This window comes from Etheostoma cragini, chromosome 8 (assembly GCF_013103735.1).
Source record: "Etheostoma cragini isolate CJK2018 chromosome 8, CSU_Ecrag_1.0, whole genome shotgun sequence".
In the NCBI taxonomy this organism is placed as follows: Eukaryota; Metazoa; Chordata; class Actinopteri; order Perciformes; family Percidae; genus Etheostoma; species Etheostoma cragini.
Window position 1 is genome coordinate 23,657,411 of NC_048414.1, and position 20,069 is coordinate 23,677,479.

The window sequence follows — 20,069 nt, forward strand, 5'->3', positions numbered from 1 at the left end:
TAATGAGATCTTGTTGCCCACTGATAAGAAGAATGCTTTTGCTTTTGCCTCTTTGTTAGCCCGTAGAAGAATAGCTTTGCAGTGGAAATCTTCTGATCCACCTAAAGGGTCTGTCTGGCTCAGTGAACTAATGTTTTTCTTGAAATTAGAAAAAATTAAGTACTTCACCAGAGGTTCAATTAGTAAATTTCACAAAATATGGGACCCGTCTATTTTGTATTTTGATAAGCTCAATACTCTCCCGTAAGACAACAGGGCCCTGATGTGTTTTTTTTGTTTTTGTTTTTCAACCATGTGTAGCTACAGGCATTTAAAATGTAAGAGTGTGGAGTGCCCCCCCCCCCCCTTTTTTATTTTTTTTTATTTTTTTTCATTATTATGTAATTATTTTCATTATTATTATTATTATCCTTAATTATTTTAATGGCAGTAAGTGGTTATTGTGGGTGGGTGGATGGGATTTGATTGACAAAATAATGTTAAACCAATTCAAGATATTCTATTTATATGCATCCTGTACAGTGTTACCTTTCTTGAATAAAAATATCGTTTAAAAAAAAAAAAAAAAAAAAAAAAGGCAAGGACGACACTGAGCCTGGAAACTACAAAGCTCCTCGACTTTGACCAGACATCCGTCACAAAGGTGCTACCTAACAGGTTAGGAAGGCACATCTCCTCAATTACACACCCTGATCAAAGAGGGTTTATCCCAGGTAGGTTCTCATTTTGCAATGTACGGCGGCTCCTAAATAAAATATATGCCAACAAATCAGGAGACTCCAGAGCAGCTGTCTTGGCCCTTGACCAAGGCATTTGATCAAATAGAGTCGCCTTTCATGCTTGAAGTTCTTAGGAGATTTGGAATTAATTTATTTGGAAATAAATCTGGGCCCCTTGGGCTGCACCGCGGAGTCATGATCTTCGATGTGGCCCTGGAGCCCCTTGCGATAGGGATCAGGAGCCATCCTGGCATCAGCGGCATTAAGACAGGTGAGGAGGAAAGCCAGGTGGGTCTTTATGCGGATCCATAGGCGTCTGCCCCCCTTGCTCGACTTCATTAAATCATTTGGCGAACTTTCCGACTACACAATCAACTGGGGAAAGAGTGAATTCATGCCCCCATCAGACAGTTTAGACCCACAATTCCTTGACACACTGCCATTTACACTGCTGAAAGATCATTTTACCTATCAAGGGCTCAAAATACACCGTGTCCCCAAGGGACCATTCATTGACTATCTTAAAAACATGTAATTCTTTTCTGTAGAGATGTGCTCTTGACTATATTGCAACTTGTATTGCTATAACATCTGGCCGTGTAGATAACAGCAATATGACATCCATCCAAGACACGCTTTTAATCTTAATTTTCTTGACAGCTCCGTTGTTTGGTTGTGGTTGTTTTTATGTTTTTTTTGTTGATTATGTTTTTGTTATGCTTTTGGCTTTTTTTCCTGTCCTGTCTTGTTACTTAAAACCTGAAATATTTGAAAAATAAATAAAAATAAAAATAAACAAAATAAAACATCGCAGAGAATAATTGCTAAGAGAAGTGCAAGAGAAAGGAGCATGGGGAGAGATCTGGGGCCTGTTGCACGAAAGTAGAATAAAGATATCCAGGATAAGTGAAAAAGCGCAGCTGGATTTAGTGCGATCTGCTCATCGCGGCTTAATCGTTTGCACGTTTGGCGAGCCGGGATGAACAGGTGAAGCTATGTCAAGCCAGGTGTAGATAGCTGGGATAAGTAAAAGTTCACGGCTTTCTCAAATAGACCACAGTAACGATCACAGATTTACTGATGCAGAGTTGAGAAGACGCATGCGCCATATGTTTCACCCAATGAGCAGCAACTTCTAATAGAAAGTAACGAGGAGGGGAAGAATATGCAAAAAGGGAAATACGGCTCTTATCAAACAGAGAGAAAAAGCCCAACATAGCGGACCGACTGAATGTGTGGGGTGTAAAAATATAGCCTTTGCCTCAAAAGAGAGCAGAGGGAACTAATGTTCCTCGGGAAATGGACCCTTTAAGGACTTTAGGATTAATTTCAAACCCTTATTCACAACGTGAGAACATGTTTTACAACCATGCACTAATCTCTATAAAATATTCCTAATTCTTTGTACAATTAATGTTCATACAGAACAATCAGAAAGGGACAACAAATAGAAAAAGAAGTAAGTGACTTCAATACACGCTGTGAGCATAAGAAAAACAATATTCATGTTTTTGTATTCTTCTGACAAGTGACAGCACCAAAATAAAAAGATTAAGAAGTATTGTGGTGTTCCCGGTGTGATGAATGTAAACTTTATACGTACTGTATATAGGCCACGTTATTACTCCGGTGATGTAGCCTAAGACTTATTTAGAAGGTAATGAAACCAATGTAAGCTATAAGAAAAAAAACATTAGGCCCACTTTTTAAGGAGTAACACAAACTACCCTTTATTAGAGAAGGACAAGCAACAAGAAAATTAAATCATGAATGTATTGGTCTTTGACCAGTCTGCCATTAATATCATCTGGGAATATCGCTAAATTACTATCGTCACACTTAATCTTCGGAGCGAGTCCTGTAACCTGAAGCTGAGACCACGACACTGGCGCTGCTCATCTCTACTTTTACAGAGAGAGTGGACACTGACGCGATGCAGAGGTCTGCCGGCAGGCACCGGCCACCGGGCAGCGGCCGCACGCCAGACAGCCTCTACACACTACCGTCCCACCGGGAAAAGTCCCACTCCGCATCAGGGTGCCAGTGCAACTATTTCTAACCATCTAAACAACTGTAGTAGGGTTTATATCCAACTCGCGACAACAACAGTGACAAGTAGGCTAATGCATGTTAATAAAAATAAAGCAGAACACATGCAGAAGACAACAGAATAACTGTTAAACATGTTTACTTTGGTTTAGACGGCAGCGGATTTGACACATGAGACTCCAGGATTAATTTTAGACTGGCTGTTAGCCTGCTCTGGACCAGGCTAGCCGCAAAGAATAAATCTCCATGGTTACTTGGCTGGGCTTAATTTAATCTGGTTTCGTGCAACCAAGTCCAAGCTAAATTCATCCAGGATAACTTGAATATCCCGGCTTAATCCCTTATCCTGGTTTCGTGCAATAGGCCCCTGGATGAGATTTTGATGCGTAAAAGAATCATAGATGTATGCAACATGCAGTCTGTTCTAACTCTTGTAATTTATTGATTAACATATCACTAAGCAATGAATCTGTATATTTTTGTTTACTTCAAACAAAACAGATTATGTTATGCTATAGGAAGAAATTTTGAATAATCTTGGTCTGAAGGAAAACTTGGGCAGCTTCTCAACAGAAAGTATTGGACTTTAAGCACAATCCTACTGAAAACATGATTAACTATAGTGGTACTCATAGATTGCAGACCACCTCTAAATCATGCCCTATCTTGCAATATTAATCCAATGTGAATCTTCTGAGAGGGGAACACATTTTTTTGATCATTCCAACACCACGTGAATGGAACCCTATCCCCCTATCTCACAATGTAAACAATAAATATTTAGTGTTACTTTCAGAAACAGATCTAATCCTTGTGTTGTCCTTCTGGGTTAAGAAAATTTACATTTTCAACGCATTATTTTTTTTGTTTAATTTCACTAATACCACCTTACCAGTTTTACACTACTTTTTGGAATCCATGGTCAATATCCCCTCATTTGTATATTTATACCTAATATTTGAGTTTATAAATCAAAAATTATGAATTATTTGTACTAATAGTTAAGATCAGAGGAATCTGTATTGAGTGGATGAGTTTGGTCTGATTTGAAACCATTTCAATTTACACTCGAAATTCAATGAAAGTGATTAACTGTATTTGCAAAGAGTGTTGCATGGAATGTATCCTTTTTCTGGTAATTTGGTCAAAAAGAATGCCATATTTCTGATATAGACATTTTTAAAAGATGTCAAATTTGACCCAAAGACAACACAAGGGTTAATGGTTTCTTCTTCTACCTGTGCTACTTTCTTCCACAAATTTTCATAAAACTGTAAAAGTAGTTTTTCCATAATCCTCGAGCTTGAAACAAAGCAAGGCTTGGCCTGCCCTACAGTGCCTCTGATTGGTTTAGCCTGATTTTATTTCCCTACCCAATCTAACTCATCATGGAACCTAGCAACCCAAACAACAAAGGCAATGCCTACTAGCCGATAGAAGGCAGAGCAGGGTGGGTTATGATTTTACCATTCTAGGGAGCTGATCTAGTCAATCTTTTGGTTACAAAAAGCAAAGAAAATGACTTATTTTTGGTAATCACTTATATACTAATTTCTATAGAAAAAAAATGAATGTTTCTGTTTAAGTTGATGTTGCTGTTTCACAGTTTCTGAATTATTTATTTAACTTTCATTCATATGTCTTAAAGAAACGCCTTTTCTGAATCTGAAATTAAGCAATACTTACAGGTTGAGCGGTTGCCATGCCGGCCACTGAGCCTTAGTTTTAATAACAGTCAGTACTTCATCTCCCTGTGAAAAGAAAAAGAAACAGAGAAAAAGGTAGACACATGAAGAAATTTGTCACTAAATGGATAACTAAAGGGAGAAAAAGAAACATTAACGGAGAAAAAGCCAACATCGACAAATTGACTTGTTCCACTTTTTGTTAACAAAATGGCTCTGTACTGTAGGATAATAGCAGTCTGTTATTTGTGGGGGGAATGGCACTTTATTACTATTCACTCAATAGGTTCTCTGTAGCATAACAGCCACTTTATTGAACTGCACAACACATTATCTATCATAATGCATCAGATGTAAATATTCACCCAAAAGCAAGAAGACAAATGGTGGATATATTGCTTCACAGAAGTTCATAAGAATGTGCCTTTTCTAGTTTAATAATAGCTTTTATTGTCTATCCTCCACTTCTGCATCTTTTTGACTATTTCTTTTAACACATACACACAAACACAGCTTCAGATTTGGATATGCCAACTAGTTTTTTTTTCTGGTTTACTGAAGGTTCCATGGTTGCCTTGAAAGCTTCAACTCTAGGGACGGTGTGAAGAAAGCAAGTGCCTGTATGTGTGTGTTAGTGGGTATCTGCCTGTGTACGTGTGTGTGGATGAAACAATTTGGCAAGTCAGTCTGTAACATATAAAAAATTGTTTACACAGGAGAAAAATGAAAATATCTTTGTGAATATTGTTACCGTATGTGTGAGTGTGTGGATCATTACTTTTTAGTTAAAGGTGACCTATTATATACTGTTTTTAGATTCATACTTGTATTTTGTGATTCAAAAAGACTAGAAGATGTTTACATGATTGAATGTTAAAAAACACTTTATTTCCCTCTCTCTTTAAGCCCCACTCTCAAAAAAGCCCAGTCTGTAGTGAGGAAAATAAGAAATTGAACACCTTGCTATTTTGCAAGTTCTTCCACTTAGAAAACATGGAGGGGCCTGAAATTGTCATCGTAGGTGCATGTCCACTGTGACAGACATAATCAGAAAATCCAGAAATCACAATGTATGATTTTTTTACTATGTATTTGTATGATACAGCTGCGAATAAGTATTTGAATACCTGTCTATCAGCTAGAATTCTGACCCTCAAAGTCCTGTTAGTCTGCCTTCAAAATGTCCACCTCCACTCCATTTATTATCCTAAATTAGAAGCACCTGTTTGAGGACGTTTGCTGAATAAAGACACCTGTCCATCCAATACAATCTGTAAGAATCCAACTACTGACATGGCCAAGACCAAAGACCTGTCCAAAGACACCAGAGACAAAATTGTACACCTACACATGGCTGGAAAGGTATACGGGGAAATTGCCAAGCAGCTTGGTGAAAAAAGGGTCCCTGTTGGAGCAATCATTAGAAAATGGAAGAAGCTAAACATGACTGTCAGTCTCAATCGGACTGGGGCTCCATGCAAGATCTCACCTTGTGGGGTCTCAATGATCCTAAGAAAGGTGAGAAATCAGCCCAGAACTACACAGGAGGAGCTGGTCAATGACCTGAAAAGATCTGGGACCACCGTTTCCAAGGTTACTGTTGGTAATACACTTAGACGTCAGGGTTTGAAATCATGCATGACACGGAAGATTCCCCAGCACATGTCAAGGCCAGTCTTAAGTTTGCCAATGACCATTTGGATGATCCAGAGGAGTCATGGGAAAAGTCATGTGGTCAGATGAGACCAAAATAGCAATTTTTGGTCATAATTCCACTAACCGTGTTTGGAGGAAGAATAATGATGAGTTCCATTCCAAGAACACCATCCCTACTGTGAAGCTTGGGGGTGGTAGCATCATGCTTTGGGAGTGTTTTTCTGCACATGGGACAGGGCGACTGCACTGTATTTAGGAGAGGATGACCAGGGCCATGTATTGCGAGATTTTGGGGAACAACCTCCTTCCGTCAGTTGGAGCCTTGAAGATAGGTTGAGGCTGGGACTTCCAGCATGACAATGACCCGAAGCACACAGCAAGGATAACCAAGAAGTGGCACTGTAAAAAGCATATTAAAGTTCTGGCGTGGCCTAGCCAGTCTCCAGACCTAAACCTAGAACTAAATTCTTTTAGATTATGTCTCTCACAGTGAACATGCACCTACAATGACAACTTCAGACCCCTACATGATTTCAAAGTGGGAAAACTTGCAAAATAGCAGGGTGTTCAAATATTTATTTTCCTCACTGTATGTGCTTCCTTAAGGCAATATTAATAGGAAACACTATTACTGTTGTGAATTCCTCGTGCTGCAGAGAATGTGTAGTCACTGTTACGTTAGTTACGGCTACGTTCATAACGTAATTCTCTTCTCTTCATAGTTGTCCGATTAATCTACCAACACTTGAAGGACAGACTCAGGTTTGCCTAGGACGTGGCAACCTCTAGCTCAACCAGTAGGAGCGTTCACCCAATGTTGTCTGAGTCCTGCAGGGGACCGGGTTTGAATCCAACATGTGGCCCTTTGCCGCGTGTCATCCCCTCTCTCTCCCCTTTCATGCCTATTAACTCTAACAAAGGGAAAATACCCCAAAATAATCTTTAAAAAAGGTTTTGCCTAGGAGCAGATCATAGTTATGCTGCTGTAGTTTTAGACTGACAAGGGACTTCCTTTGACACACTGATCTCTCTTTTCCTCTGGGTGCATTCATGTTCCAGAAATGCTTATTACAAACTTATCTCCAGGAAACTTATTCTTGTTCTCGCCTTGCAGTTTTCCTTTTATAGGGGTGGCACCCAAATCATGGTTGCCGCTGCCATGGTCAAGCTCAACATCTTGTTGTGCCCCGCTACACATTTCTCACATCAAATCAGCAGAACAGAGTTTAGTTAACAGAACCAGGCGTAGTTGTGCCTTTAGGTTAACAGAGTCAGTGAGTTGGGAGAAAGACAAAAGGCTGTCAATCTCCAAGCCCAGATACTTAAAGGCTTCCACCTGCTCCAATGCCTGCCCCTTCACCCTCAGGGTTTCAAAGATAGGGGTCAAACATTTTTTATCCACCATAGCATAGCTCTTTTGTCTTGGGAGATATTGAGCTCCAGGGATCTCTCTTTTATCCTGAAAATTAGGTTGTTTACCTCCTTTTTTTCCTATTCCTGATGTGGGCAACCATGGCCCTGCCGTGTCAGCATATTTAAAAAGTGACTTGTTCTTGCTATTACAGGTTATATTGTTTATGTAAATGGTCAAATAAATGGGGGATAAATAATCACAGTTTTGGGGGAGTCCATTGTTTAAAATCATTTTTGGGGATTTAAATCCATTGACTACTATGTTCTGAGCCAGTATTCAATTCAATGCAATTCAACAACTTTAATACTCTTACAAGGGGCAATTTGTTAACAGCAGATACAGACAACATTGGATATCACATTAATATCTCTTATTAATTTATCTCTTTATACAAAGCAGTACATTTTAAGGTCTTTGATAAACTGCGACTGGTAAGGGCAAAAATGTTCTGATTAGGAATTGAAAAAAGTGAAGCAGACAAAAGTACAAAATGCCAACATTATGTCACTATTTGAACAGCATTCACAAAGCAATTGTCACCAAAATGTGCATATTTTTGGATATTTTCAAACACCATTAAATTAACTTCATACAAAGTGTTTTATCTTATTGTTTGTAGTCTTACTACCTTATTTGCTGTTTTTCAGTTATTGCTCTTGTTCAGAGAGAAAAATCTAGTTTGTGCTGGGCCTGAACATGTGCACAGAAGTCAGGTTCAATGTCTGAGGTGGATATGCGAAGAACAGCTGACAAGTGATCAGTGAGAGAAGATCTGTATCTGGATTTGTTAATCTTCATCACTGAAAATGTTTATTCACATACAGTATGTGTAGGGCAATAGAAAGAGAACCAACATCTTCTGAGTATGCCTTATCATGTGTGGAATGTTCTCCTCTTTGAAAGAAGAATAGAAATCCAGCAATGATACAGAGTTAAAGTGTTCTGTCAGCACTGCACTGATTCCAGGTCAATGAGTTTGTGTTTAACATCACTAGGTATATTGTCCACACAATGCAAAAATACCAATTTCAGCAACTTCATTCACTTTATCTGGCATCCGCTTCAAAAGTCAGACATTTTTTCCTGTTAGATTTGGACAACCATCGGTTGTAACACATGCCAATTTTTTCCATTTAAGTCCCATTTTGTCAAAAGGTGCATTCACTTCAGTGAACAAATCACTCCCCATTGTTGTCCCTTTCATTGACCGCATTGCTACCAGATCCTCCGTTATCTCAAAGTCTTTCGTTTTCCCACGTACAAAATTTGTAACTGGGCTGTGTTGCAGACTTCACAGCTTTTGTCCAGAGCCAAGGAAAAAAGTTTGAATTTGTCTGCTTTGCTTTGCAGCTATCTCCAGATGTCCTCAATCTTTCTTGTTATGCTTGGCCTGGAAAGTGCACATTCTCAAACGTCTCTTTTTTCTTTGGACATATTAGCGCAGCAGAGTCCACCAAAGACCAAAATTGTTCAGGCTGTTTCTGTATTTAACTGTGAGGCTGTGAAACCAGCAGATAAAAGAAAAAGTCATAAGGCTTTCAATAAAAGATTGATAAATACGACAGAGAATTACTGGCCCGACAGAAAACGATTGTGTGAATAAAATTTTCTGTTGCGCTTTTTTCACAATAGCCTCAGTGTTACCACAGAATTTTTAAGGTGGTTATCAAAATCGTATTTAAATGATGTGAAAATTTTAACATTTTAATTTTTGAATGATAGACACCCTGGCAACAAGTTTAATGCACGTAAAAGTTCCTTGGTTTTTGAGACATTTAAAGAAGTATTCCTTTTTTTCAAAAAATCCCGACCTGAATCGGTGCAACTACCTACAAAGTTCTACTGAGCTAATACAGCAGTTGTGGGGGCAAGATTTGGAGTGCCTTTGTGCATCTTAACAGACCCAAAATGCCAATTAAGACCAATTAAAATGTCTGTGCAACATGAACAGCGCCCTTACGTGATAACAATATGCGTTTTCAACTCACTTATTTGTTTAAATTCACCTATTTTGCCCTGTTATCTGTTAGCTGCAAGCTGTTAGCTGCTAGCTGTTGTCCGTGATAAACTTGTGTGTTTAGCCGAGCTTCTGTCATAATCATCTTGCAGCAGTTCCGTTATTATTATCCGTTATTGCATTTGTAGCTCATCCATTTTGTGTGTGATCGATTTGATGTTGGTAAGCAGGAGGCTTGGCAGTGTTGATCTGTGTGGTAGTGGCAGGACCGACTGGCATCCTTTCTTCTCTGAGAATGTTACGTGTGAAATTGAACACTACAGTAAGCTATATGCCAATGTTGTTTTCAATTTAAAAAAAACATTTGCACAAAGTGAGCCGATCCACTTTTTCATGTTGATAAGAGCATTCAAATTAGAAAAAATAATGGGAAATAAACAAATCAAGGGACATTTAGAATAGATAAAAATGTGTGATTAATTACTAGTTAACTATGACATTAATGCGATTAATTGCAATTTGCAGTTTGACAGCACTATTGAAAACGCACCTTGTTGTGATGATAAAATTATAACTATTAGAAGCAAAATTCCCCAAGACCTGCCTTTAACTGGCACTGACTTATCTCCAAACTCAGGAACCTCAGAAAAGGCTGTAAAACCAGATACATGTTTAGACTGCTTTGCTTCACTTAATCTTTATCAATTTAATTCAATAATTTCTTCATCTAAACCAGAGATGGGAAGTAACGAAGTACAAATACTTTGTTACTGTAATCAAGTAGATTTTTCAGATACTTTTTCTTTACTATTTATTTTTGTGGCGACTTTTTACTTCTACTACTTACATTTTAACACAAATATCGGTACTTTCTACTCCTTACATTTTACAAAATTGGCTCGTTACTTTAGTTTTGTACAAGAAGCTGTCATGCCGGAATATAGCGCGGACACGCGCCACACGTGCGTGCGCCACCCGGAGAAAAAGTGAGAGAAAAGAAAAAGAGACTAGCTGTCCGGAGGATAATCAGTTGAGATTCTGTGTGTGCCTCTTTGAGAACTGTAAGTCATATGACTCATGTTGTCACTTAAGCCTGTTGTTGGTCTAAAGTTCTTGCACATTTAAAGTAAGCTAGCTAGTGATTTTGGTGTGTTCTTCACCTGTTCACCAACTTCAGATACTTCTCCATCCGTGTTTTAACAGATACACCTGGGGCAAAGTTGGAAACCAGCATCAGCTTAAATACAGTCCTAATCTAGTCCTCAACTTTCACATCATTTCACTGGAGTTAAATCGTTATTATTGTTAACGTCATCAATACCATATTCAAACTAAATAGATGGGAATATATCTACTATATGTTTCATTTGACGCATGACTAAGACAACTCAACTAATTTGTCATTCTGCATTAATTCACAGCAAATCATTGCGGCTTGATGGCGCTAACGTTAGCACATAGTAGTATGGATGCAGCTAACGTTAACACATAGCCTAGTAGTATGGATGGATGATTAAAAATTAAGAAAACAGAGATCCGGCAGATAAGAAGTAAGACATTTCCAATTATCCTCAGCCTCATCTGAGAGAGTTGTTTGAGACAGTAGGCCTAAAGAAGGACTCCTAGCCAATGTGCTGGGAACTTCTTAATTAATGTCTGTTTAGTTTTTCATATTTTAATTCTTTATTTTCTGTCCAGAAGCCATATTTGAGCACACACACAAACATGTAGATGCATTTAAATGTAAAGGGGAAGATTAAAAATAGAAACTGGATCTGTGAATTCTCACAGAATCACAACTGAATTCATATCTTGCATTTGTAGCTTTGCATAACGGCTACTTTTACTTTTATACTTTAAGTAAATTTCCAAGCTTGTACTTTGTTACTTTTACGTGAGCAAAGAAGTATAATCAGTATTTCCACTTTTACCAGAGTATTTTTTAAGACAAGTATCTGTACTTCTACTTAAGTATGGAAAGTGAGTACTTCTGCCATCTCTTATCTAAACCATCACCTACCTCTTAGACCCCCTCCCGCCTTGGCTACTTAAAGAAGTTTTACTCTTAGTCAACACTTCTCTACTACATATAACCAATCTGTCTTTATTAACAGGCTAAGTACCACAGTACTTTAAAGTAGCTGTAATTAAACCTTTTCTGAAAAAGCCCAACCTTGATCCAGATGTTTTAGCCAACTATAGACCTATTTCCAACCTTCCATTTCTCTCTAAGATTCTTGAGAAAGCAGTTGCCAAACAGCTGTGAGACATTCTGCATAGCAACAGCTTATTTGAGGATTTTCAGTCAGGATTTAGAGTTCATCATAGCACAGAGACAGCACTTGTGAAAATGTCTAATGAACTCCAATAATTGCATCAGACAAGGGACTTATCTCTGTCCTGGTGTTATTAGATCTTATGGCGGTTTTCCACTGCGTGGTATCTACTCGACTTGCCTCGACTCTACTCGCCTTTTTTGGTTTTCCATTACAAAAAAAGTCCCTGGGAGTCAATACCAAAAGGTGACGTGGAAACCTTCAGACTACTGGTTGGTCGGATCACTGCGTTAGAGCAAACAAGAGTGCGGAGGGTGTGTCCAGAACAAACGGGACATTTAAAAAAAAAGAAATCTAGCCAGACACCGACAGATTATCTACTCTCTGCACTCTGCTCACTTTTCAACTGTTCAATATAAGGGCTATTAGGGGCTTTAAGCCGTTTCCAATATTGCAAACTGTTACTTTAAAAAATCAAGACAACATTTCAAAGAAAAGTTTTTGTTTAGCTTTTCAAGAAGAGCATCAAACCGTCCCGTACATCCCGGTCTTCTTTCCCTGCATCCTGTGACAGTGTCACCAGCGGCTCCTGTCCCAGATGCATCCCAGTCGTTATCATAAGCCATGACTCTCATAAAGATTATACGAAGCACAGCAGGTCAGAACCAGAGATCTCACCGGTCGGACATCGAACGCCCACCATGACAGTCTGCGGCAGAGATTTTGCAAAGCGTTAATGCTCTGAAACACAAACGATACACAGCAGACATATTTTGGTGTGTAATAATGGTTGCTAAAGTTCATGTACTTTATATAGCGTATAGTAAATACCGACCGGGGCCCCTAACACATGCAAATGTTAACTAACGTTACCAGGAAACTTAACTCACCCTTTTGTGTTGGCGAACAAAAGTCATGTAGATGTCTGAACACCGTAAGAATTCCCAAACTCCTGTTTTTTTTAAGCGGTGATTTTTGTTGCTTCCTTCAGCTTCTTTTGAAACAAAACATTTCTTCTGGCTGGGACAAGTAGCCGACGTGCGGTTGTGAGTCGCGTTGAAAATTACATCATCACACGTAGCTAAGGTGACCAGCCACGCTGAGGCGTTACTCAATCTGTAATGGGAAACGGACGCTGAATGCATCGTATCGAGTAGAGGCGAGTCGAGGCGAGTCAAGCTGTTACCACCAGTGGAAAAACGCCATAAGTGCTGCATTTGATACCATTGACCATCGTATTTTATTACAGAGATAGGAACATTTAATTGGCATTAATGGGACTGCTCTAAGCTGGTTTAAGTCTTATTTATCAGACTGATCTCAGTTTGTACATGATAACAATGAATCCTCCATGCACGCCAAAGTTAGTCATGGAGTCCCACAAGGATCTGTGCTCCGTCCAATCCTGTTCGCTTTTTATGCTTCCTTTGGGTAATATAATCAGGAAACACTCCATAAACTTTCATTGTTATGCAGATGATACTCAACTATATCTATCGATCAAGCCGGCTGAAACTAATCAGTTAGCTAAACTTCAAATGTGCCTTCAGGATATTAAAACCTGGATGACCTGTAACTGAAGTTATTGTTCTGTGGCCCAAGCACCTCCGTGACGCATTATCCAAAGAGATAGTTGCTCTGGATGGCATCACACAGGCATCCAGCACCACTGTGAGGAATCTTGGAGTTATCTTTGATCAGGACATGTCCTTTAATTCTCACATAAAGCAAATTTCAAGGACCGCCTTTTTTCACCTACGTAATATTGCAAAAATCTTAAATATCCTGGCTAAAAATGATGCAGAAAAATTAGCCCATCCATTTGTTACCTGGATTACTGCAATACTTTATTATCAGGCTGCTCAAAAAAGTCCAAAAAGGCTCTTCAGCTGATCCAGAATGCTGCACGTGTTCTGACAGGAACCAGGAAAAAGAGATCACATCTTTCCTGTTTTAGCTTCTCTCTCTTTGGCTTCCTATAAAATCCAGAATAGAATTTAAAATCCTTCTTCTCACCTACAAAGCTCTTCATGGTCTGGCACCATCGCACTGCGCTCCCAGAATGCAGGGTTACTTGTGGTTCCTAGAGTTTCCAAAAGTAGAATGGGAGCCAGAGTGTTCAGCTATCAGGGTCCGCCCCTGTGGAACCAGGTTCCAGTTTGGGTTCAGGAGGCAGACACCGTGTCCACATTTAAGAGTAGGCTTAAGACTTTCCTCTCTGATAAAGCTTATAGTTAGGACTGGCTCAGGAAAACCCTGAACCATCTCTTAGTTACGCTGCTATAGGCCTAGACTGCTGGGGGGACTTCCCATGATGCACTGAGCACCTCTCTTTTCTTCCTTCTCTCCATCTGTGTGCAACCTTATTCCATTAATGCATGTTAATAACTTGACTTCTTCCCTTTCCCGGAGTCATGTGTTCTCTCGCACCAAGAGTCTCTCCTCTCTCCTCCTACTGCTTCCTGCAGGTGTTTCTGGTTCTGGATCTGTGGTTGGAGTCACCTGCTGCCTCCATGTTCCTGCTCGACACCCTCTGCTGCAATTCTCCATGTCTCTTTCTGTCTGTCTCTTACTCTCTCACCCCCAACCGGTCGAGGAAGATGACCGCCCACCCTTAGCCATGGTTCTGCTCGAGGCTTCTGCCTCTTAAAGTTTTTTTAGTTTTTGTTTTTTCCTTGCCTCTGTGGATTAGTGCTTGCTCTTTGTGGGAACTGTTGGGTTTCTGTAAATGACATCCCAGAGTACGGTCTAGACCTGCTCATTTATAAAAAGCGCAAAGAGATAACTGTTGTTGTGATTTAGCACTTGGATCAGGGAGTCTCCAAAATTATGTTTGCAGCTGTCGCCATGGTCCCGCTACACAGTTTGCAATGCCATGTTACGTCCTGCTACGGTCTGCGGTGCCCTGCTACGTCCTGCTGTGCCTTGTAATGCCGCACCAAGAGCCTGGGTCTGTCCGAGGTTTCTACCTAAAAGGGAGTTTTTTTCAGATCACCACTATTATCGGCCCAAAATTCTAGAAGAGTTGCAACTTGTTTTGTATGTCCTACTTGTTTTGTAGGACCCAAAAGCAGAGCAGTAGGCAGCTTCAAAAAGGCTTTATTATAAGAGTTCATCAAACAAAGGGAGCCAAAAAGGGCAAAATCCAAACAAACTCCAAAATGCAAAAGAGGCAAAACACAGGAAAAAGTCTGGGGGAAAAAGGAAGGGGCAAACACTACACAAAGAAACTCACGGGTAAAATAGGGAACATCAAACAGGAACACAAAGACTGGGTAACGCTGACATTGATGTTAAAATGTATTCAGGATGGCAGGACGGTCTGAAATGTTTTGCACGGTCTTTCGCTTTGTTTCATTGGTAAATTTGACCGGTTCAAGTCACACACGTGTTGTCTTCATAACAGAAACTAGAGGCTCTGGCAGGAACAAGGAAATTAATGTGGAACCCTACGTGTAATGTCAACCTGTTCTTACTCCCGCTTGGTCACTGGCTCTCAGAGTCACATACTGAGACAAAGTCTGGCACTGTTCTGCTGTGTGGATACATGTAGCCCTTGTTACGACATGACATTTATTTGTAGAGAGAGAGATATTATCAACTTGACAATATTGCTGTTGTTGTTTCTTATTGCATATAACTGATAGATGTGCTGATTGTTTAATATTACTTACGTGTGCTGCTTTAATAGATGTAACTTGTTCTAAGTTTGTGTTATTGAGCAATATATAACATGTTAATTATTACAGAGAAATTCAAATGTAAATGTAAATAATGTTCATAAGTCAGATGCATATTAATGTGCATTATTATTTGTATATTATATTATAACTATTCAGGCCTATCAGTGCTTTCTGAACATATTGAACACACTTTTATAAATACCGAAAAATACTCATTAAAACCATGAGGTTAAATTTTCATACCGTTACATCCCTAATGCACACAACTCCTGTCAAATTAAATAAATGCAACAGTAATAAACTTGTTTTAAATGCAATGAGGTTAAAGGAACATTTATTTACTGTGTCTGGGAGTGTAACAAAATTAAAACATTGGGAGGAACGTGATCAATAAAACTATGTTCATGTCTGTGATAATTCCACTTGACCCCAAGATAATATTGCCGCACCTGTATCCAACTAAACTAAATATGAAACCCCAAGGATATTAATTAAGTGTTTTCCTATACTACAGGCAAAAACAACTATAGCTCTCATCTGGAAAAAAACAATGGAGGTAGAGGATGAAATATTCTTCAGTCATGCACAATCGGTGCTTGGCTGAAGAATATGGTGCAATGTATGTCAATAGAGAGATTAACATTTAAATGGGGCGTTGTATGGGGAAATCTGGAAACCAGATGACCAGTTTATAAAAAATGAGACATAGGTGAGCTTCTACAGAGGGTTGTTAAAAGTTGTAATTGCAAGGGTATGGGTGCAGGGGCCCGTTTCATGAAGGAGGTTTCACAAACTCTGTTGGGCAATTCACATTGTACGTGTGCAGTGCTATGAAACCCATTATTGTCAATGGCATGTGTGCGCAAGAACTGGCCTGCCACTGTGTTGCACTTTGCCCAGCGCAAGCAACATTTTGCCGCTTAGCCACTCTTGCGTGTGCAGCAGTCAAAGTTCTACGTTGTTTAAAGTTACGCTGTGAAATGTGCAACTTTGACCACGGTGTGACGTGCATTCATGTGTCTGACAAAACAGAAAAAGTAAAAACAGAATACTAGTGGTTCCACAGACGGAACATGGACGAGAGGTTGATTTTGGCCATCAGTGATGTCCCATAGCTGTACGACACAAGTTTGAGGTTGTACAGAGACCTTGGACGCAAATTATGCTCTGGAAGCATATTTCCACCATAATAGGCATGCCAGGTGGGTAGCTTATTGTAGCCTCTTAATTTAAATCATTCAGGTTTGTTTTAGCTATGTGAAATCAACATGGACATGTCTCAACTGAAATACAATCATAACTATGTTACATTTTTTCTTAGTTACTTTGGTGCATTTGTCAAATCATAATTTGCATCAGTGAGTGCTTCTCTTAAAAAATTGCCAATATTACCATGTGACGCGGCAGACCTGCAGTAAACAAGACTGGCTACGGCTAGTACCATAACGTCATGGAGCCCTCTGCACTGAAAATAATAATGTTTGGCCATAAGATTACACTTCTGACCAGGCAAAGAAGAAACCAACGGCAGTTTGCAAGGTCTGCAGTACAAAAATTCTTTCTCTCCTTCCCTCAGAAATCCCATGAGTTACAGTAGTAGTATGAAGGTATACATGGTGCAAAAAGTGTGAGCTTGTAGAATACAATGTTACTTGCATGTTAAAATTTGCATTGTAAAAATTTAAATTTGCACTTGCGGAGTTTGCAAAATGTGGAGAGCTTGTTGAAAACAACTGAACTGAAAATATTCACACACCTGTATTCTGAATGTGAAGTCACAGAAAAAATATTCACAAATGTGTAGATTGATATTTGCATAAATACAATGACAGCTGCAAGCGTGTAGTGCAATTTATTTGGGTTAATTTTCCATCAACCACAACTCAGTGATTACAACCTCTCGAATTAACTTTTGCAACACTTCTTGTGATACATTTGGTGGAAAACTAATTTGTACCTGTGGAGCTCTGAGCAAACAGAACGGTCGGGGTAAGCAATGATGCTATCTCCAGATGAGGAACATCTGTGAGTACCAGAGATGGGAATTAACGCAGTACAAATACTACTACTACTCAAGTAGATTTTTCAGAAATTTTTACTTTACTATTTATTTTTGTGTCAACTTTTTACTTTTACTCCTTACATTTTTAATACAAATATCGGTACTTTCTATTCCTTACATTTTACAAAATTGGCTCATTACTTTAGTTTTAAATCATTTCATTGGAGTTACCGTTATAATTTTTTGTGTCATCAATACCAAATTCAATCTAATTCGATGGGAATCTACATTGCATTTAAAGCACCACAACAAGACAACTCGACAGATTCTGCGGGATTCATTCGCGGCAAATCATTGCGGCTTGATAGCAGTGGCATTAGCATAGCATTATGGACAACAATATGATTGAAAATGAACACAACGGATATCCCAGACATTCGGCACACAAGTAGCAAGACATTCCCGAAATACCCTTGGCCTTATCTGAAAGAGATGTTTGAGATATTTGAGAACTGCGTCGGTGCCCTATCGGTGGGGAAGAAGCCTTGGTTCCTGTCCCAAGGACCCGGGCTGGGGGCGCCCTGTCGCCGTGTAATCGTTTCGACAGACGCTTCCCTCAACGGGTGGGGCGCGGTCATGGACGATCGCTCTGCGTGGGGTGTTTGGCAGGAGCATCACTCGTCACGGCACATCAATTGCCTTGAGATGCTGGCCGTGTTCCGAGCTCTGAGGAGCTTCCTGCCTGCTCTCCTGGGTCACCACGTGCTTGTCAGGTCCGACGATACAGCAGTGGTGGCCTATCTGAATCACCAGGGGGGTCTGCGTTCGCGCCCTCTCTGCAGACTGGCGCATGAGATCCTCCTGTGGTCCCAGCGGAGACTGCTCTCTCTCAAGGCGATGTTTATCCCTGGGCTTCGGAAACAGGGTGCAGACCTGCTGTCGCGACAGGGGCTGAGGCCCGGGGAATGGCGGCTCCACCCCGAGGTGGTGGAGTCCATGTGCGGAAGGTTCTTCACCCTTGCCTCGCCCTGTGGCGGCTGTGGGTCTGGCCCTTGAGGGGGCCCAGTACCTAGAGGTGGGCCTGACGGCAGGAGCGGTCGAGACTCTCCTTAGCTCCAAGGGCCCCGTCTACACGGAGGATGTATGGCCTGAAGTGGAACGTCTTCTCCGCCTGGTGCAGAGGACGCATGCTGGACCCAGTTACCTGCCCGGTGGTTCAAGTGCTGGAGTTTCTGCAGGACCGCTTCTCTTCGGCCCTTTCCCCATCCACCCTCAAGGTTTACGTAGCAGCCATTTCGGCTTTCCACGCCCATTCAAGCATTGGTCTCTGGGGACTTCCCCTGGTCGTACGGTTTCTCCGTGGGACCCGGAGGATGAGACCTGCGACTCGCCCTAGGATTCCCACCTGGGATCTGGCGGTGGTTCTCGAAGCTTTGGCTGAGGCCCCCTTCGAGCCCATGGAGTCGGCTGATGCCAAGTACCTGACCCTGAAGATGGCCTTCCTCCTTGCTATCACCTCTATGAGGAGGGTGGGGGACCTCCAGGCTCTTTTGGTTGCTCCCCGTGCACCCCATTCCGGGCTACATTCCCAAGGTGCAGTCCACTGCCACAGGGCCCGTTGTACTGCAGGCGTTTTATCCTCCACCTCATGTGACGGCGGAGGACAGGAGGCTCCATTTGCTCTGCCCTGTCAGAGCACTGAGTGTCTTCGCTCTGAGGTCCTCCCGGTGGAGGAAGATGGACCAGTTGCTGGTGTGTTTCGGGTCCCCCAAGGCTGGGTTCCCCGCTCCCAAACATACTATAAGCAACTGGATTGTTCAGACTATCTCCCTGGCCTATCGGGTGCGCGGTTTGCCTTCATCTATGGCTGTCCGGGCTCACTCCACGAGAGTCATGGCGGCGTCTACGGCTCTCCTCTCTGGAGCATCTCTCCAGGGGGTTTGTGATGCGGCTGTCTGGGCCGCTCCTCACACCTTCTTCAGATTTTATAGTCTGGACCTTCCCTCCACACCTGGCACCCGGGTGCTCTCCTCCTAGTCGTGCCAACGGGTTGCTTGCGCGCTGGGGCAGGCGGGGGTTCGGCGCGGATTAGTGGGTATCTCGTTCCCATAGTGTCGTAACTGACGCAGTTCGAGTTCCCCTCGAAGGGGAACATCTCGGGCTACGTATGTAACCCTTATTCCCCGAGATGGGGGAACGAGACACTACGTCGGTTCACCTCCCAGATGTAAGTTAGAGGACTTATGTTTTTATTTCAAGACCAATTTACGTGTTATTTTTCAAACTGTGTGTGAACTGTTTAAGGGTTTAAGTTAAGAAATGTTACATTTCTATCTCATGGCCCTTGCTTGCACTCCCAGATCAGTCAGTCAGTCCCTAGAATCAATGACTATAGGCCAAAGTTTGACTATGCAAGCCATAAATAATTTGCAAGTTCACACAAAAGAAAAAAACGGTAATATCTATCATACAGTTGCTATACCAGTGCTTTACCCATTCAGAGGTAGAGGCTGCATTTACAGTGTATTGAAATGTTAATAAATAATTATGGGTAGGGATGTCCCGATCAGCATTTTAGGCCTCCGATCCTTATCCGATCTTTTAACCTCAAATCCGATCCGATTTCGA

General features: G+C 41.0%; 1 protein-coding gene across 1 annotated transcript in view; it reads right to left on the reverse strand.

Moving 5' to 3' along the window:
• Positions 1 to 20,069, reverse strand: part of LOC117948610 (spondin-1-like) — a 142,967-nt gene that overhangs the window by 85,669 nt on the left and 37,229 nt on the right. Inside the window, exon 7 of the mRNA XM_034878349.1 lies at positions 4,455 to 4,519. Coding sequence (XP_034734240.1) covers positions 4,455 to 4,519 — 65 coding nt within the window. The remainder of the gene's footprint in view (positions 1 to 4,454; positions 4,520 to 20,069) is intronic.